The sequence below is a fragment of the Trifolium pratense genome, linkage group LG7 (genome assembly GCF_020283565.1).
Source record: "Trifolium pratense cultivar HEN17-A07 linkage group LG7, ARS_RC_1.1, whole genome shotgun sequence".
Lineage (NCBI taxonomy): Eukaryota > Viridiplantae > Streptophyta > Magnoliopsida > Fabales > Fabaceae > Trifolium > Trifolium pratense.
In genome coordinates, this window is record NC_060065.1 from 40,890,698 (window position 1) to 40,911,989 (window position 21,292).

General features: G+C 31.5%; 3 protein-coding genes across 3 annotated transcripts; 2 read left to right on the top strand and 1 right to left on the bottom strand.

Moving 5' to 3' along the window:
- Positions 1–795: 795 nt before the first annotated feature.
- On the bottom strand, positions 796–8,696 carry LOC123894895 (splicing factor YJU2-like). The gene is made up of 8 exons (XM_045945008.1): positions 8,494–8,696; positions 7,942–8,165; positions 6,906–7,190; positions 6,616–6,681; positions 6,032–6,085; positions 5,804–5,911; positions 1,685–1,766; positions 796–1,159 (listed from the first exon to the last, which is right to left on the bottom strand). The coding sequence occupies exons 2-8, from the start codon at positions 8,137–8,139 to the stop codon at positions 972–974; spliced, it is 981 nt and encodes a 326-aa protein (XP_045800964.1). The 5' UTR covers positions 8,140–8,165; positions 8,494–8,696; the 3' UTR covers positions 796–971.
- A 7,421-nt stretch (positions 8,697–16,117) lies between these two features.
- Positions 16,118–16,693, top strand: LOC123896416 (uncharacterized protein At2g29880-like). Its single transcript, XM_045946805.1, has one exon. The coding sequence runs from the start codon at positions 16,118–16,120 to the stop codon at positions 16,691–16,693; it is 576 nt and encodes a 191-aa protein (XP_045802761.1).
- A 1,016-nt stretch (positions 16,694–17,709) lies between these two features.
- On the top strand, positions 17,710–18,573 carry LOC123896417. The gene is made up of 2 exons (XM_045946806.1): positions 17,710–17,896; positions 17,976–18,573. Exons 1-2 carry the CDS (start codon positions 17,710–17,712, stop codon positions 18,443–18,445), a joined length of 657 nt encoding a protein of 218 aa, XP_045802762.1. The 3' UTR covers positions 18,446–18,573.
- Positions 18,574–21,292: the final 2,719 nt, after the last annotated feature.

Sequence of the window (21,292 nt, forward strand, 5' to 3'; positions counted from 1 at the left end):
AGTCTTTTATATTTTTCATTCATTTAGGTTTTTTTTTTCTTCATGTAGCTTAGTGACTAGAAATTAAAGGTGAATAAGCGAACTGTTCAAGGTTCGAACCCTGACTTCTGCATATATAGTGTTTGTCCCTATCAACCGAGTTATCGAGCCAAATTTTTAGGATTGTTGTAGTGCAAGCTCACGAGGACAGGTCTTTATTTTTTATTATCTGCACATATAAACTTTTGTTATTAAAAAAAATTCTGAAGTGTCAAGTAAGTCTACTACTAATAATAATTCTATTTTTAATATAAGCAGTTGGGAAACTCGTGCGAGAATAAAATATTTAAAAATATTGAGATAGAAAATTTGTTTAGATGTGTCATTATATTAAGGTAGAAAATTTATTTAAAATAAATATTTAAAAATATGATAAAAAAAAACTTTTTTAAAATGTAAGTTAAACTATTGTGCTATGTTTTGTAAAATGTGTTAAGTGTCTGTTTGAATTAACTTATTTTTAAACTTATGCAAAATAGTTTATACCAATAAATAAAGTTTTATGTTAATCTATATGTTCCGGTTAACAAAAACTGTCTTTCTATAGAGTAGCTATATAAAAGTTATTTAATAAATCTAAAAAGTTAACTATTTCTTATAAAATGGAAATGGAGATAGTAATATCCTTGTGTTTGAATAAGATGTTACTCCATGCTCAAACTCAATTTAATTCAGAGTTTTGAGCAAAATTAAAAATTGAGGTCTAAAAGAGATTAATCAAACATCAAAAATAAATAAATAAAATGCCAAACAAGCTTTCTAAGTTGTGCTCATTTTCTTCCTTTTCTCCATTGGTCTTAAACAATAGTATGACAACAGGAAATTCTGCAAATTCTGCAAGAACTTCAAAATGAATTTATATTCTAAATCACAATATACAATCCATTGGAAGCAACTGTTGAGTATTTAGTCATTCCAAATATTTATGACAACTAATCATCATCACTTCCATAGTTTTGGCACAAAGATACTAGTCCACCAGTATTATTTGTTGTATTATCTTCCTCGTTTTCCTTTTGTTTGTCTTCGGCGGTACTTTTAACATTAGAGGTCCCTGGTTTCTTAATAACAGAAATCTTCACCAAAGGATTAAGCTTTGGACGACTACTGCTCGATTTTTCTGCAAAAACAACAGATGGCAGTTCATGTGTTACATTCCCAAGTTGATGGTATCATACAAATCTCATCCAAGAAAATAAAATATTATACTAGTACACTCAAATCAAAATGAAACAATGCATATGCAAATGGTGGCCAAATATCCACCCCCTTCTACATATCACTCAACTGACTCAAGTATCAAGAAAATGACTCTACAACTATTAGGTAAACTAAGAACATTAGTTTTGTCTAATTCGCAGGCAAGACAAACAGATGGTTAATATGGGTCGGTTTCTTTGAGAAATACTACACCGTTAGCACTTGGCATGAGATTTCATAAGATATTTGAAGCATAAAAGTGGATATGGTACACAACTGAAAATGGTCACTCCAATTTAATCTACACTCAATGTTACTTCAGTTACAATATAATATACAATTAGTAGTGATGATGTGACTAATTATTCTGTGTGCATAATGCATTAATGAAGTTTGATGTATCTAATTGCTTTGCCTGAAAACATGTAAAAAAAATATCATATACCTTGTTTGTCAGAATCATCCAAACTAGCTTTTGTCAGAGTGTCGGTTGCTTTTCGTGGAAGGTCTTCGGAAATTTTTTGCCTCTGCAGACAGATACGAACGAATTGTTAGACCCCTTGTTAAGGAAAGGAAAGCTGACAGTCAGTTTTGTAGCAGTTACATCTTTATGTGGCGGTTATGTTTTTTATTTATTATGTTTGTCAATTGTGTGTTGTTAGTAAGAATAGATAAGCAAAGGGAAAGACATAGTTGATTATCAAGGAATTATTGAGTGGTTATTTACTTATTTGGGTGGGAGAGAACCAAACTCTCAAAACTTGGTCAAGAACCGTGGCCTTGTTCTTTCCGTGTGTTTGTGTATGTTCTGCGAGTTTTCAATAATAATTCAGTGTTTATTCAGTTAATATATTATTGGTACCAGTTTCTATCACAAAGCTGAAACAGCTATTATATGATTTCAACTTCCTAAGGAAATGAAAAATTAGGCATCTTCTTAATAAATTATGATTTTTGCAATTCCATAAGAACTTCAATTATTTATTTCTAATAATATCTTTATGTGCAATGAACCAGTGTTGTAAATCACGGATTGCAGAAAATAGCAGTTTGGTAGAATTCTGTTATGCTACAATGCTATAGGGCCACTATAGTCGCTATTTGACAACACTGATGTGCACAAAATTTTCTACCCAATATCAAGTTTTAAGAGTGCAGTTAATATTTGTCAAAAAAAAAAAGAGTGCAGTTAATATAACCAAAACAGAATATAAACATCCTTTAAAAATAAAGGGATTTTACACGTCAGAAATAAAAATTCCAAACAATCATGTTTTGTTCGTTTCCAGAAGATGACAAGAATGTTTCATAAGTCCTTGTTACTTAATTTTCTAGCATTATGAAAGAAAAACGGGGAGTTTTACTCAACCTAACAAGAAAATTATAATTAAGCGTGTCATTCAAAAGTTCTCAACATATAGTGAAATCAAATTCACAGAGAATGATAGCTGTTTAGAAAAAGAAAGTCATGAAAGAACTTCCGGAATCGTTGACTAAAAATGTGAGATAGCAGACTTGGTTCAAAGAGCAATCACAACTACAGTCTCGCCACCTTAAGTTTTATTTTTAAAGGGAAACGTTGATAAAACCCTTGAGAAATGGAAAAATGGTTTTTCGGGAATTGGCTAGCCCATCCGCTTGACGGAATTTCGAATATGATCAATGACTTTAGGGACCTTGTCTAGAACCCAATGACTCCACCTAAGGGAGACCCTTTGAGATTTCTCCATGGATTGGCTAGCCCAGTCTCGTGGGTAAGTTTCAAATGAGGTCTGTGACCTTGGTTGTTGCCCTTAGAAAAATAAAAACCCTAGAGTCATCATTGTGAGGGGTTTGGTAAAAAATTTAGAATCATCCTATCGTAAGGAGCCCTCCTATGTAGGTTATTCAATCATCATCCTAAATATATCATGCATTTTCTTAAAAAATGGGTTACTTAGCATGTGAACTTATACTTCGAGGGAATTTAAAAATTAAAAAAAAAAAAACTAAAAAAGTTTATTGTCGAACATTCTGAAAATGAGTTCGGACAAGATGAAAACACTTCAGATAAGGACACAGTTACCTGATATGAAAAGTCTGAATTTCATCAGTGACCAGTTAACTAATATCACTCGAAACAATTTTGTTCTCAGAGACGGGAAGATCGTTGATCTCTTGAATGCCCCGGTACAAATAGAGGTACCAGCACGCTCGCTGATGACCCGCCTTTAAGGTGTTTCACTTTCCCCAAGACTTTAAGTTAGCCCCGACCTTAGAAGAATTTGGGCGAACTCTGGACTCCCCAAAAGAAGCAGATCCTTACAGAGGAATTGGACAAGTCGCAAAGCTTGAAGAGTTGGCCCTAGATTTAAATATACCAGTGCCGGATCTAATTCTCCATTACAATTACAGGATAGATGGAGATGTTCATGGTTTCCGAAGAGGCTACTTAGAGAAAAAAGCAAAAGAGTTCGCAGATGCCCGGGAGTGGGAATCCTTTGGAGATGTGTTGGCCTTACTCATCTTGGTTTGGTTCTTTTCCCTAATCTAGAGAATATAATTTCGTTGGCACTGCTGCCATTAAGGTTAAGGGAGAAGATCTCGTATCCGCTCTTGCTGATGTCTACCATACTCGTCACACGCGACATGAGAAGAAAAGAGGACTAATGCTATGTTGTATCCCTTTGATATACTTATGATGATTCACCTCTCATGTGTTCAAGTATGTCATCATGATTAAGACAATGAATACATGACTAGTCTCAAAAACTATGTCTCTCACCGAACATTTTGTCTTGTGGTGTTCTAGAAAACTCAATGTGGAGGATGTAACCTTGTTGTACATTGAGTTTTCTAGAATACCACAAGACAGAATATTCGGTGATAGAGATCATTTTTTGAGACCATTCCGGACTATTCATTGTCTTAATCATGAAACGCTCTTGAACACATCGGAGGTGAACCATAAGTATAGCAAAGGGATACAACAGAGCATTAATCCTCTTCCTTCTCATGTCGCGTGCGAAAAATATGGTAGACATCAGCAAGCAAGAAGAGGGGACATGAGATTTCTCCCTTAACCTTAACTGCCCAAAACACACTGATATCAGGTAAAAGTGCCCTTATCTGGAGTGTTTTCCTCCGAGATCATTTTCAGAATGCTAGATAAACTTTTATAGCGTTTTTTTTTTAAAAATTCCATGAAAGTATAAGTTCATATGCAAAATAACCAATTTTTTTAGGATGATGATAGAATAACCTACATAAGAGGGCTCCTTATGATAGGATGGTTCTAAATAATTTTTACCCAACCCCTCACAAGGATGGCTCAAGAGTTTTTGTTTGTTTAAGAGCAACAACCAAGGTCACGGACCTCATTTAAAACTTCCCCACGAGAATGGGCTAGCCAATTCATGGTGAAATCTCAAAGGGTCTCCCTTAGGTGGAGTCATTAGGTTCTAGACAAGCTCCCTAAAGTCATTGATCATGTTCGAAATTCCGTCAAGCGGATGGGCTAGCCAATTCCCGACGAACGTTTGGAACAGATCTAGGCGGAGTCTTCGTATATCACCCATTGGGATGTACATCGCATAGGCCCATACTACGCAACATCCTCCTTCCCTCGAGTAACAAACACAACCCACAATTGATATATCTACGCAAACAAAATATAGCATACATGTAAAAGCAAAAAACGAAGAATAAAAACAAAGGGAAAGCAAGCAAACAAAGAACACCCAACCCTAAAACTAACAATAATAGGCTTGACTCGCAAGCCAAAGTTCCCCAGAAGAGTCACCAGCTGTCGCACCGCGAAAAAATGCCCAAGCATACTAACACTCGAAACAATCAAACAACTACAGAGTCGCCACCGAAGTTTTATTTTAAGGGAAAACATCGATAAAACCCTTGAGGAATGGAAAAATGATCGTCTCAACCATTTTCGGGTTCGAGAGTCGATTATGCAAGGGGAAGGTGTTAGCACCCCTCACACCGTTGTACCCAAGGGGAACCTTCTAATTAGCTTGGGGTTAAAAAAATGTTTAATTTAAAGATGTTTGTAGCTTTTTATTAAAATATTTATGGAAGGGGAAAAAAAATTATTAGTGTGCACTGCTGCTGTTGTTGCTTCTTTTCAGATTTTTTTTGTTTATTTTTTTATATTTTTTTAATAAAGGTTGGATTAGGTTCAAGACTAACGGGTTAACAAATGGACCCTCATCTTATGTTCTTTTTCAAGAGTTTTTAGTAAAATAACAAAGTTATTATAAACAATAAAACTAAACATTTAACACATATTTTTGGATTTTCTAAAAAATTCACAAAATTGATGAAATGCATAAAAAAAGGATAAAATTTAAAACAGTCACCCTTTGACTTTCAGTCAATTAGGTTGACCTTGACTTAGACAGATAGTGACACAAGCCAAGAGTAAGCTGATAGAAAAAGGGTGGGCAAAATTTAGGGTATGACACTGGGTTTCAACGGTTGTGAGGGTGGAATGAATAAGATTAGAACCAAGGTTCTGAACGATGATGCCGCTAAAAATTATTAGGCCAACAAGAAATTAGAGAAAATGTACCTTTGCATTATTATTTGATGTTTCACCATATCCATTTGAAAGATCAAGCAAATCCTCCTCAGTTTCAATATCTTCATCACGAATTCTGCTGATAGAAACTTCTGAATTCTGTTTAAAATAGTACAAAACAAACCATATAGATTAATATCAAAAAGAAGAAAATAAACTGACATACATTGAAAGTGGTTAAAATAAGGAGAGTTTGAAGTATAGGACAGAAATACTCACATTAGAGAAAATTGATTTAATCAGTGCTTCATCTTCTTCTTCGAGTCTTTTCTCCTAAGAAAATAAAATAACAGAGCTTTTACTCAAATTATCCAGAGGGGGAAACGGGAAAATAACTAAAGTATGCCATTGAAATGATTGAATTACACGCCCGATTTATGTCATAACCCAAAACTTGAAACAATTAGAAAAAATGTTCCTGTTCTGGCAGTCTTACAATGCTAAAGTTTAGGGTTATCAATTTAAAGGCATGAGCTAGAGTTTGGGACCTAAGTTCCCATCAAGGGCAAAAGTTTAGATTTTGATACTCCCTTGTTCATCCTGTACCCCGACCCCACAGACCCACACATTTAAATTTAGGCACATCAAATTAGTAGGGTTAGAAGAGATAATCTTGATCGTTGTGTTTAGTGTCCTTGTGTTTGAATTGTGCTTCATAGTTACCAGTACCAACCAATTAGATATCAAACAAATTTTAAATGTTTCAACTGATATTTATCCCTTTTGTAATCAATGGCAATCCCTACCTTAAAAACAGAAATTTTTCGTACAAACCAAATAATATTATATAGCAAGTATCATACCTTGTCTGCTGCTGTACGTTGCAAGGCAGCAAGCATTTCATCAACACTGACAGTTGCATGCCTAGACTGGAAAACAAAAGAGATTCTCATCAGCAATTAGTACAATGGACAGCCTTCAGATTATTGCCCAAATACAAATTTCATATTTTTTTAGGCAACATGCACTATATATTAAAATTATATAAATATAAATCCATAGAGAATCATTTATGCGCGTGCGCGCGCACACACACATCCAATCAAACATGTTGCAAAATACATTGCTGTTACACTTACAGCAATAAGTATACCTTCATTGACTTCATCTCATCCAGTGCAGCAAGGATGTCCATCTCTCTTTTAGAATCCAGGGTTCTATTCTCTAAGGACTTCATTGCATCTCCCATTTCTTCAGCTTCCCTCTTCTTTTTCATTTCATCAGTTTCCTCATCCTCTGCACGCCAAGGTTCAAAATTTCTGGTCGCACCAGACTCAACAATATAATCTGAATTCTGCGGATCAGTCTTCATGGTAAGTTCAGCCGAGCACCGGGTGCATTTAAAATAAAATCTGAAAATTTGAATTCCCAGATATGTCTGCACAAAAAAGATCAAACAAAATAAACTTAAACCCAATATCATAATCAAAACCAAATCGCACACAAAGCAACAAGAAACACAGAAAAGCACTCCATTTATGCACACCTCTTAAGAAAATAACTAAATGTACTATTTTCTATGAAAAAACGAGCTCCATTTACTAAAGTAGCCTTATTAAGAAATGGAGTAGTTAGGTGCGTTAAGATACGATAAATAAGGATATATTAGTGAAAGAGTGTACTTCATTGGTAATCTACAACAACAAATATTATGTGACAAACAAATAGTTCAAATGTGACACTTGGTGTATGTTTGGTTTCACGATAGGGGGAGCTAAAAGTGGTTCCAGGAAAATAAAATTGATTTTGACATGATTGCATGAGGTCGATCGGAATGATTTGCCTCAAGAACTAATTCTAACTTGAAGCTAGGATTTGTAGATTTTGAAGTCAAACATGATTTTCACACTCAAATTTACTGTTCAACTTACTTTTAGGTGAATGTATCATTGTAACAAAACATAAATAACTTTATATTCAACTCACTTTTAACTAAAATCAATTTTTATCACCAGAGAACCAAACACACATAATATGAGGACGAGGGAAAATAGTTGAAATAAAAACAAACCACACACACTTTAAGATGCTTCCCTATAACCAACATCAAATGACACTGAAATGCAGATAATAAACATAATTTTTATGAAATTCAACATAATAAAAAGGCTGTCAGATAATAATTATACCTCGCCGATAACATCCTCTTTTCTTGAGTTGAACTTGGTCCCTTTGTAAATGTAATTACCGCAAGTGTTGCATCGAATGCTCATCGGAAGCATCATGCGGACCTTAATTTGTAAATTTTTCGGCCTTCTTACTCTAGGAAGCTTGGCAGGATCGAAATCGGGTGGGTAATACTTGTTCAAAACCTTCCTCTCACCCATCTTTCTTCAGATTCAAATTCAAATTCCTTCACAAATTCAAAAATCACCAATCAAAATCACAAGCACACAGCATGTATAATTTGATTAGTTATTTATTCATCAAACTCAATAGCTAATTTCTCATTCTCACTATGTTTGCCCTAAAAAACAGTAATTAACACAATGAATGGCTAATTTCTCACTACAGTATCAATTGAGGAGAAAATAAAATGAGTGAAATCGTAGATTGGTTTCAAAATAGAGAAATTAACTGAAAAAGAAAGAGATATTGAATATGTATTTGGTTTCAATTAGGATAAGGAAGAGGAATTCGAACAAGAAGCAATTGCGTAATTAGAGAGGGAGAGAGAGAACCTGAGGAAGAAGGAATCGCGCGGAAAGAGAATATGAGCTTTGGCGGTGGCGGTGGCGGTGGCGGTGGTGGTCGTGCGGAGGAACAGAGAGTCCGAGTGGGTGGGTGGCTGCCGTGGGGGTTGGTCAAAGGAATGGTTTTTTTTTTTTTTTTGACACAGTCAAAGGAATGGTTTTGAAATTAGTATGGCATTTTATTTCTCTTTAGTATGGCATTTTATCTCTCTTTTCCTATCTTGGTCAAAAAAAAAAAAAAAATTTCGTATCATATTAGGCTACTCTATCTCTTATATATTTCTCTTTCGACTCTCGAGGAGTATATGCACTTATATTGCGCACAATATATTTTTCTAAAATTTAATTTGTAGTTATAAACTTATAATCATATATAAAAAATGAAGAATTGAAAGTGGTTCGGGTTAGGGTACAATATGCTAGTTTAGTTTTATTTTTTGAAAGAAAAAAATTTGAATTAATAAAAAAAAATCGATTCAATTTTTTGTAACTTTTTTGTATGAAATTTGAACCAAACCAATAAAAAATAAACATGTGAATTTGGTTCGATTCAATTGAATTGAGATTTGTCAACAAAAAAAAAAAACATGTGAATTTTGTTATGATTTCTTCTCACGCGACCTCTCTTTTCCTATGTTTTAATCATACTTACTAATGCTCACATACGATAGTCTTATCAACATGTTGGGATTTAATGATATAATCATACCTAGAAAATATTAACAATAAATATAATGAATCATAACTTCAATTCTAATTATTCTAATTTATAGCTAAAAAATAACCAATGAAACTACATGCAAAAATTTCCATTTTTTCTCTAATTCATCTCTCAAAAACGTATAATACAAATTACTTTTTTTATTCTTCTTATTACTAAATAATGTTCATAAATCTCATAGGAATTGCAAAAAAGAGGTTTTTTTTTTCATATAGTTATTTTTACTCATTTTTCCATTTTAAATTTTATTCTCAAAAACAACTTTATTTATTTACTTCTTATTACTAAATAATGTTCATAAATCTCACAGGAATTGCAAAAAAAGGGTTTTTTTTTTCATATGGTTATATTTACTCATTTTCCCATTTTAAATTTTATTCTCAAAAACAACTTTATTTATTTCTATTGTCTCTCAATATTTGATTACCAATTTAAGTCTATTAATAATGCAATTGGAAATCCATCGAAAGACATTTTTTCTCAAATAAAAAATAAAGGGTAAATAAGGTTTTACCCCCTGCAAAATAAGCCAATTTTGCGTTACCCCCTGCAAAAAAAAAAACTTGGGATTACCCCCTGCAATATGAAGATTCTCTCTCTTTTTACCCCCTGCTTGACAACTTGGCATAGAATCTTTATTTTTTATGAGGTGGCATGCATATGTGGCATTTATTTCATTTTTATTTTTTTAATTTGCACATGTCATTTTTATTATTAAATAAATTGGTGACAAATATTTAAAAAATTCCACTTAATTAGTTTTTAAAAAAATAAAAATTATTGTGTCAATTTTTGTTTTATTAAAATGGATGGTGGAGTATTTAATATAATTAAAAAAAGAAAAAGAGAAAATTAAAACAGCACAAAAAGATTGTATTAAAAAAAACACAAAAAGATATGTTAATCCATTATTTCTAAAGCAAAAAAAAAAAAAACTCATAATCTTTTTCTGTAACATAAACAAAACTTTCTCCTTCTCTGGTTCAAAAAAAAAAAAACTTTCTCCTTCTCATTCTTCTTCTCAAAACCCAAAATTATTTTTTCTCAAACACAAACTCAGAATCCGAGAATCCTTTTTCTCTAAAATAAAACCTAGAAATCCGCCGAATCACTCCGCCGAATTCGTCGAAACAAATGATTGATGAAGAACAAATGCAAGAACTGGGAACCGAATTTCCTATAAAGGTAGAAACTGGGTTTTTGAATTTATGGGTTAGGGATTGAATTGATGGGATGAAGAATTGGGAAGAAGAATTATGTTTTTGGGTTAGGAAGAAATTGGGTTGTTGCAAGGGATGAAGAATAGAAGAACAAAAGAAATTTATGATTATGTTTCTGGGTTTACTTCCTCCGTCACCGAGATTGATTTTTGGAAGAAAAAAAATTGGGTTCTTTTTGGATTATTGTTCTTGGTGGTGTTGATGATTTTGTTGATGTTGTTGTTGTTCTTGGCGGTGTTAATGTTGTTGTTGTTGTTGAATGATGAAGGTTATCGTGGTAGGGATGAAGGGGAAATTAGAAAAGGATTTATTATTATTTTTTTAATTTTTAATTTATTTAATAATAAAAATGACATGTGCAAATTAAAAAAATAAAAATGAAATAAATGCCACATATGCATGCCACCTCATAAAAAATAAAGATTTTATGCCAAGTTGTCAAGCAGGGGGTAAAAAGAGAGAATCTTCATATTGCAGGGGGTAATCCAATTTTTTTTTTTTGCGGGGGGTAATGCAAAATTGGCTTATTTTGCAGGGGGTAAAACTCTATTTACCCAAAAATAAAAGGTCTAACAAGATATGTGGTTTTGTTAATATATGTCACTGCTAATTTACTTCCTCTTTCAGGTATACATATAATTTTTAGATTCCTTGATGCATCTAAAAATCTACATGCATACATTGACCTTTACTTCAATTAAATGCAACTATGACATACACTAAATCAAGCCTATTTCAATCAATTACATCTATCCCGCATCTTTCCGTATATTCCTAAACAAAACATGCATCCAATCAATGTTATATATCCATTTAATGCTACAACTTATTGCTAGAAATTATGTAGACCTCTTATGTTTAATTTTTACTTAAATTTTATTATATTTATAGTTTCTACGAAAAATTTCTTAGCACATAGTTTTTGTTTCAACTCAAACCAAAATTCCTTAATTATCTTTACTTAAAACTAAATTGAAAAAAACAAAGAGTAAAAAACAAATTTTTTTAAAGACCGCCTAATTATCTTTGCATGTAGTTTTTTTTGTTTGAGATTACTTGACATTGTCATCAATCTGTAATTCAATCCTACTTGCTAATGCTCACATGCAATAATCTTATCAACCTGTTGAGATTTAAGAGTGGTATGACATTGATTGTTTTGTGGTAATTAATAAAATGTAATTATGGCCTCTAGCATATTTATTGATACTAATTTTGAGAGATTAACCAATAAAAATTACTCCCTCCGACCTCATATATATAAGCAAAAGTATTTTTTTAGTTTCATTGAAAAATAAATTTATTTAGTCTAAAATATAACCATATATTCACTGTTTAAAAAAAAAACCATATATTACCTATGAAAAAAATAATAACTATAACTTATATATTTTTAGCAAGTTTATTATGATTTATACTTTCTACAATTGAATGCAGATTATTTTTTTTTATAATTTACGTATTTTATATTTTACTAAAAGTTTTTTTTTAATACATTGCATTCCATCTCTCCAATCTTAATAAACAATAGATGTTATAAACCATTAGACATATATGAATATGAATATGATCGAGTAAACATTATACAAATATGATCAAGTAATGGTACCTAAAATTCATTTAATCTTAGAGTAATTTGGATGTACAACAAACACTCTCTACTAAATAAGATTTATGGTATAGCTATGCCTACAAAAGAGCAACAATAAATCCGATGAATCATACATCCCCTTTGTCAATGCATCAATATTAGGGAGGTAGTTGAAAAAATAAAGTATTTGATACACTCTTTCTTATATAACATCCACATTTATTCCTTTTACTCTTGGAAAAGTACAATACTAACTTTGTAAGAGAGAAAATATCTCTGCAAGATTCGTATAATGATTACTATATGCTTCCATTTGAGTTTCATTTACTGCTCTGCCTCTTTTGCAGCATCACCACTCTTGCATGCACCCAATGTGTCCTTTTTGCATTAAATCCAACTAAACCATGCCTCATCTTACATCATTAAACAGTTGTGCAAGTAATTTTCTCACTTAATGATTTTTTCCCTTTCCAATTAGTTTACACTATCACTATCTCCAACTATCATTATATATAAACTTATCTTAAGATCAACTAAGAGTCAACCACAACACTTGCATGCATATACCTTTCTTTGATTCCCTGCTCATATCTAATGGCTAACAACAGTGATTCATCTTTTGTTAACCTCGAGGCTTCACAACAAAATGAAGATGATCTTGACACTTTTTTAGATAATCTTATCACTAGCATGAAGACTTGTCAGATGGAGGTTGACATAGAAAGTGTTAGTTCTTTACAACTTTCAATCATTTACAACTTTCAACCACAAAAATTTAATTATAAAGCAACCCACAAATTTGTATAATGTTTACTTGATCATATTCATATAATGTCTTATGGTTTATAACATCTATTGCTTATTAAGATTGGAGAGATGAAATGCAATGTATTAAAAAAAAATCTTTTAGGAAAATATAAAATACGTAAATTATAAAAAAAAAAATCTGCATTCAATTGTAGAAAGTATAAATCATAATAAACTTGCTAAAAATATATAAGTTATAGTTATTATTTTTTCATAGGTAATATATGGTTATTTTTTTAAAACAGTGAATATATGGTTATATTTTAGACTAAATAGATGTATTTTCCAATGAATCTAAAAAAAATACTTTTGTTTATATATGAGGTCGGAGAAAGTAATTTTTATTGGTTAATCTCTCAAGATTAGTATCAATAAATATGCTATAGGCCATAATTACATTTTATTAATTAGCACAAAACAATGTCATACCACTCTTAAATCTCAACAGGTTGATAAGACTATTGCATGTGAGCATTAACAAGTAGGATTAAATTACATATTGATGACAATGTCAAGCAATCTCAAACAAAAAAAAACTACATGCAAAGATAATTAGGCGGTCTTTAAAAAAAATTGTTTTTTACTATTTTTTTCCAATTTAGTTTTAAGTAAAGATAATTAAGGAATTTTGGTTTGAGTTGAAACAAAAACTATGTGCTAAGAAATTTTTCGTAGAAACTATAAATATAAGAAAATTTAAGTAAAAATTAAACATTCTGGTCTATATAATTTCTAGCAATAAGTTGTAGCATTAAATGAATATATAACATTGATTGGATGCATGTTTTGTTTAGGAATATACAGAAAGATGCAGGATAGATGTAATTGATTGAAATAAGCCTCATTTAGTGTATGTCATAGTTGCATTTAATTGAAGTAAAGGTCAATGGATGCATGTAGATTTTTAGATGCATCAAGGAATCTAAAAATTATATGTATGCCTGATAGATGAAGTAAATTAGCAGTGACATATATTAACAAAACCACATGTCTTGTTAGACCTTTTATTTTTTATTTGAGAAAAAATGTCTTTTGATGGATTTCCAATTGCATTATTAATAGACTTAAATTGGTAATAAAATATTGAGAGACAATAGAAATAAATAAAGTTGTTTTTGAGAATAAAATTTAAAATGGAAATATGAGTAAAAATAACTATATGAAAAAGAAAAAAAAAAAACCCTTTTTTTTCAATTCCTATGAGATTTCAATGGATTTTAAAAGACTTTTTTATGATTAAAAAGTCTTGTGGTATTCAATCAAGACTTTTATAAAAGTTAAACAAATCTTGTGATATTCAATTAAGACAATTATGATTTTTTTTTTTAAGGTAACAGAATCTGTTGGTATTCAATTGAGATTTCTCATACTTTTTAAAATGTTTATTGGTATTCAAAAGTCTATAGATTTTGATGACTTTTTTTATGGAATGGATTTTGATAGACTTTTTTGTTCAAATTACACGTAAAATACTTTTCCAACAATTCCACTCAAACCCTTGAGACTTTTCAGAATTTTCCAAGACTTTTCTCCAGCCGTCAGGACTACCATCATCAAGTTCTTTCTTACAACTTTGATCAATTTTTTCATACAGATCTGTCTGAAATTTGTTCATGCTAGAATTTTTTCATACGATGCTAGAACTTTGATTGATTTTTTCCAAAATTTTTTCATATGATGATTGATTGTGTTTATTATTATACTTTGATTGTGTTTATAAGGGATTGGAAAAAAACACTATATATATTGAGAAAGGATTATTGATATTGTGAACCCTAATAGAATAACTCATTAGCAGTGTTAACAAGGATTATTGCCACAAATATGGTACTAAGAGGGTTAAACAATGTGACAAAAACTGGTCCTTTTTTCTCTGTGCACCATAGTTGAATGTACGTCAACAAACCGCTAACAACGATTCCCTGTCATTAATATGATTGATAACGTTAGAACTCTAGATTTTCTAGTACTTTCTTTACAAAAACCTTGTACTAGTAGTACTTGTTATGAGCTGATAAATGGTTACTATTATACTAGAAGAACCCTCCAATACAGATGCAACCATTGAGTCTCCAAGCCATATCGTCTTGCGATTCGCAGTGTCTTTGTCTGCAGTAAAAATAATAGGACCAAATAGAAGAACATCAGCACATGCAATTCAGCCTATAAACTCAATAATAGATATTCTAAGTTCCACCTTGAACCACTAAGCCCTGATTTGTGCACCCAACCTAGCCTAAAATTAAGCATGAACCAACACTGACATACTTCATATTCTCAACACTTTCCTCAATTTGCATATACAAGCTATAAGGAAGTAAAGTATTGCAACAGTAGTCATTTAACTGGTTGAAAACATGCACTAATCAAAATTCGCTTATGTGTAGGGAAACCAACCTATGGTCTAAGAGATGTGAAGTATTATGTTTATGCACTTTTTATGTTACGGTTCTTTTTTTTTATATATATATTATTGTTATTATTTTGATTAAAAAAAAAACACAATCTTTACGGTTCATTGTTTTTATTTTATATATTATTGTTATTATTTTGATTCAAAAAATCACTATTATTACTTGTCCTTTCATTACAATGTTATTTATTAGGTTTGATTTTTCTATTGAATTATATATTATATCGGTGTATAGTTGTAATTACACTTTCGACAATTAGAAAATCAGCTATCAAATAATTAGTTTATTATATGTATATATATTAGCGATCAAATGGGAGACTCGCAAGAAAATAATAGAGGAAAAAGTAAAGACAAAGATTATGTAACTTGGACAATGGAGGAAACCAATGAGTTGTTACATCTCTTGGTGGATGCTATGAATAGGGGGATGCGTGATGCTAATGGATCACTTAGCAAACAAACTGTAGAACGGTTAATACTTCCTGACCTAAATGCTAAGACTAGGTTCCCTAAAACTTATAGTCACTATTTGAGTCGGATGAAGTGGTTTAAGAACCAATATAACATGATGTCAACACTTATGCGTCACAACTCTGGTTTTGGATGAGACTCAATTGCAAAAACTTTCACCGCTCCTGAGGAAGTATGGAAAGATTACTTAAAGGTGAGCTAAGTTCACAATCTTTTAAACATATCTAATAGTTACAATTTTAGTACTTTATAATATTTGCAGTATATTAACAATGGTTTTTTTTTAGTCACACCCAAGTCACAACAAACTTCGAGGAAAGACTATGATTGATTATGAGAATTTAAAGATTGTTGTTGGGGGTGGAGTTTCTACCGAGAATAATTCCATGGCGGTAGATCCAGATGATACAGATGCAACAACTTTAGAGCCAGAAAATGCAACAACTTATGAGCCAGAAAATAGAAGTGTTGGGATAGAAGAATTTTCATATGATGCTAATAGTGACACATTTGTCCCTCCAGATAACTATGAACCACAATATCAACCTCCATCACCAAGCCAACCTAGTCCACCATCTCATCCCCCTTTAAATTCAGAGGTTCCCTTAGAAAGACAAAACAGTCACAAGAGAAAGAGATTCGAGTATGGAGGAAGTTATACCACTGTTGGGATCAACAATCAAGACAATGTTATGAGAAACATTTCTGTTGGCATTGAGACTATTGCTGTGAATTTTGAAAAAATATCTAACATGATGGAGAAAAGAGAAAAAGATAGAGATAGAGATAGAGAGCTCGAGGGTATTATTTGGGAAGTTATAAAAGATATTCCAAATTTGAATGACATGACGCGTTTCAAGACGGCTGAATTGTTGAATACTAAAGCAAAAAAGGACTTTTTCTTAAAGATGTCATCAGAAGAACGCTCATCTTGGATAAAATTCAAGTTAGGGGATGATTAATATTTTGATCATCTATTATTTAAAATATTATGTTAAACATCGTGAGTTTGTTGAACTATAACTTTTGGGTCTCTATTTTGGTTGTACTTTGTTTGGTTGAAGTGTTTTATTTTTTTTTTGTCGAATTATCGTGGTTGCATTTTGGTTGAACTATTATGGTTGAAGTATTTATTTTTTGTGAACATGTTGTGGTTAAACTTTAATTGTATTTATTTTTAAATATGACTTTGTATTAACTTTGATATTACTTTTGATATTGACTTATAACCATGGTCATGACATAAAGAACGAAGAAATGGATGAAGATATATATAGTGAAGATACAAATGAAGATATAGATGATGAGGAAACCGATGATGAATTTTATGAAGCCATATACACATATGTGATCGCAATTTATGCTTTAACATACATACTGAATCGGTTTTTGAATATGATGCGTGGTGAACATATTGAGCGTCCATTAACTCGACGGCGAATTACTAGTCGGGGATATGACTATATACACAAAGCATTAAATGATGATCCTACAATTTTTCGACAAGTATATAGGATGTATCCTGATGTATTTCGAAAGTTGTGCACGATTATAAGAGAAAAAAACACCTTTGAAGGATACAAGATTTATTTGTGTTGAAGAAATGCTTGCATCATTCCTACAGATTGTCGGTCAGAATGCTCGATATTGTGTAATCCGCAATACATTTGGCCGGTCACAATTTGCTACAAGTGAAAATTTTCACAAGGTTTTGAAGGCTTTGAACTCATTAGCACCTGATTTGATGGCTAGACCAGGCTCAACTACGCCTGCAAAAATAAGGGAAAGCACAAGGTTTTATCCTTATTTTAAGGTATATATGTGATCATTATCTAATTATAACAAAATTGTAAATATAATTGTGATTATTATAATAATATCGATAATAATTGATATATATATATATATATATATATATATATATATATATATATATTAGGATTGCATTGGAGCTATTGATGGTACACACATTCCGGCAATGGTAAGAGGACGAGATGTAAGCAGTTATCGTGATCGTCATGGAAATATATCACAAAATGTATTAGCTGCATGCAACTTTGATTTGGAATTCATGTACGTTCTTAGCGGATGGGAGGGTTCAGCACATGATTCCAAGCTATTAAATGATACTTTGACAAGGAGGAATGGACTTAAAGTACCCCAAGGTAAGTCGTCAATTTTTAAACTGTGTTTTATCTATTTTCAGTTTCATACTAATTTTATATGCATTTCTTATGTAATTAGGTAAGTATTTTTTGGTGGATTGTGGATTTCCAAATCGACGCAAATTTTTAGCCCCATATCGAGGTGTACGATATCATCTACAAGATTTTGCAGGTCATGGTAATGACCCTGAAAATGAAAAGGAATTATTCAATCTTCGACATGCGTCCTTAAGGAATGTGATTGAGAGAATATTTGGTGTTTTTAAATCGCGGTTCACAATTTTTAAGTCCGCGCCTCCATTTCCATTTAAGGCACAAGCGGAGCTTGTGTTGGCATGCGCAGCACTTCATAATTTTCTTCGTAAAGAATGTCGTTCAGATGAATTTCCAGTCGAACCTACGGATGAGTCTTCATCCTCATCTTCAGTGTTACCAAATCATGAAGACAATAATTATGAACTCATTGTTCAAACACAAGAGCAGGAACGAGAAGATGCAAATTTATGGAGGACTAGTATAGGTTCAGATATGTGGAGAAATGCTACTTAGAAAATCATGGATTTATAATCACTTTGTTACTATTTTTTTAGGCAATAATGAATATTGCTATAAAAAATTTCGTTTTTATTTGCTTTATTCAAACTTTAGAATTTATTTATGTAATAAATAAAAAGTTAGAATTATATGCACCAAAAAAAAAAGTTATCATCCTTTTTATTCACTTTTGTAATTTTTTTGCTTAAAATTCAATGAATTCTTCAAAATCTTAAAAAATTCAATTAGTTATTCGAAATCATAAAAATCTATAAAGTAGTTTGAAATCTGAAAAGTCTGTATTGTAAATCCATCAAAATTCTGTTTAAGAATCTTGATTGTAAAAAGTCATTTAAAAAAAGTCATTTACAATCCCACAAAATCAATAAAATCTCACGAAATCTTTAAAATCTTCAGGATTTTGTTTTGCCAAAAAAGTCTTTTAAAATCTCAATCCAATACACCCCCCTAAAGTTATTTTTGAGAATAAAATTTAAAATGGAAAAATGAGTAAAAATAACTATATGAAGAAAAACCTCTTTTTTTGCAATTCCTATGAGATTTATGAACATTATTTAGAAATAAGAAGTATGAAAAAAGAAATTTGTTGTATACGTTTTTTAGAGATGAATTAGAGAAAAAATGGAAATTTTTGCATGTAGTTTCATTGGTTATTTTTTAGCTATAAATTAGAATAATTAGAATTGAAGCTATGCTTCATTATATTTATTGTTAATCTTTTCTAGGTATGGCTATATCATTAAATCCCAACATGTTGATAAGACTATCGTATGTGAGCATTAGTAAGTAGGATTAAATCACATGTTGATGACAAACATGTTTGTTGTTGATGAATTTAGTTTAAAATTTAGTCTAAATACATTCACTTTTATTGTTACAAACCATTAAAATACAAGATTGTTAATACACACCCAAACAGGTAGGTGTGTAAACACCAAAACCTAAAAAACACAATCTTTATTCTAAAGATAAAGAAACAGAGCAGCAATGATCTAAACCATTACTTTAGTGTTGTCAATCTTCACACATGTCATCTTGGTTTTCTTTGGGGTAGTAGCATGAGCCTCAATTGAATTAACCAAATTCACATCCTCAATTGACACAACTGGCACTTTGGTGGCAGACCCGCCAACCCCATTAAGATCAAGAGCTTTCTTTCCAACAACCTTGCTAGTTAGAGTCTGAATGCCATCAGGGACAACAATCTCTTCATTGTTGTTTGAATCAACTATCTCAATAGAATCCTGAATGTAAATATTCTAATACAATTATTAAGGAATAAGGAATAATATTCAACATCAAAAAATTAGTATCCCTATAAACAAAGCACAGAGTAAATAAAGTGTTACCAGTGGAGTGTCATCGCCCAAATTGCATAGCGGGGGTTCATAATTGGCAATGTCACCATCATCACTAAGCTGGTAATTAACCATAACAATTAGTTTCTCGCAAAACAAAAAGATCTAAAAATAAATAAACATTGCTAGTATTTGTAAATTACATTTATTCCATGAAGTGTTGTGAATCGATTGATAATTTCTTCATCACTAGTCAATTTTTTTACTGTATAGCCGCGCCAATTACGATATAGATTGGCGTCCGTCACTTCAAACTTAAAAAGCATACGCTAGCTTGTTAACAAACACATCAAGTTCGGGGGGGTAATAATTAGAATTTCCCTGCTATAAGAACATAAGATCAAAAGATTGAAATGATTAAACAATACATATATTCCAAAATAGTAATGATGAAAAGAACGAAGAAATCGAAGTTTACATCATTCATAGCATCAAGCAAATTCTGCGCACTTCTCCCTAAAACTTGAGACACAACACGATCAAACATAATAAAAGTTATGGATCCTGTATTGTCTATGACTTGAAGATGAATTTTGAACCTGATCAAATTTACATAAATCATAATATCACAGTTAAGTAATCATTAGGATAAAATATTTATACAAAAAATAAAAATGAAATGTTGGCAAAGATCATACCTAGGAACCGCAGTTCTTGGCATCTTGCATTTACCACAATAGAGTTGACCTCCAACAAAACTAATCCTTGATGCACATCTGCTGCAAGCTTGATAAAACCATCATGCATCAGTATCAAACTCACATGTCCAAGCCAATACAGAACCACAAACTTTCTGCAATAGGGAACATGTATTTCATTTTAAAAAGAGCTAATAAAAAAAAAGGAAAAAAAATAATTAACAATGTTAGAAATACTTTTAACCTCAGTAGATTCAATTAGATCTTCAATTGTCATCCTTTGAGATTGTAGCAAGTCATCATCAACACTAATCACAGATGGTCCAGTCATTTGACTAACAACCTGAGTTAACTCCACATTTGCAACATTCATCCTATATCATAAACAAAATAACATAGCAACGTAAGGAAAAGAAATTAAATTTAAAATATACCTAAAAGAATAGATATATTAGAGATACCTACTCCAACACAAATTGGTCAGAATATATATTTTTTGCATATCATATATTTCAAACAACAAATGTAAATAAGGGTATTTTTTCTCACCAAGATACTTCTTGAGCTTGCAGAGCTGAAGTATTATTACCACAAGCATTGATGAATCATGACTCTCCAAATATTGTTGCATTGTCAGAGCAAAGTCATCCCATAAAGTACAGTGTATCCTATTCCCTCTACCATATCAAAAAATTTAACAGATAAGTACCAAATAATCGACAGATATACTGCAGTCCTATTCCCTCTACCATATCAAAAATTTTAACATATAAGTACCAAATAATCGACAGATATAGTGCACTAAGTATTGATACCAAATAATCGACAGATATAGTGCACTAAGT

Excerpts from the sequence above, each read along its gene's own strand:
- LOC123894895 (XM_045945008.1), bottom strand. The coding sequence starts at position 8,139 with ATGGGTGAGAGGAAGGTTTTGAACAAGTATTACCCACCCGATTTCGAT. Across the intron at positions 1,767-5,803 it reads CATCAAATAATAATGCAAAG|AGGCAAAAAATTTCCGAAGA; the intron begins GTACATTTTCTC and ends ATCTGTCTGCAG. Across the intron at positions 1,160-1,684 it reads GGATGATTCTGACAAACAAG|AAAAATCGAGCAGTAGTCGT; the intron begins GTATATGATATT and ends TTGTTTTTGCAG.
- LOC123896416 (XM_045946805.1), top strand. The coding sequence starts at position 16,118 with ATGGCGGTAGATCCAGATGATACAGATGCAACAACTTTAGAGCCAGAA.
- LOC123896417 (XM_045946806.1), top strand. The coding sequence starts at position 17,710 with ATGGTAAGAGGACGAGATGTAAGCAGTTATCGTGATCGTCATGGAAAT. Across the intron at positions 17,897-17,975 it reads TGGACTTAAAGTACCCCAAG|GTAAGTATTTTTTGGTGGAT; the intron begins GTAAGTCGTCAA and ends TTATGTAATTAG.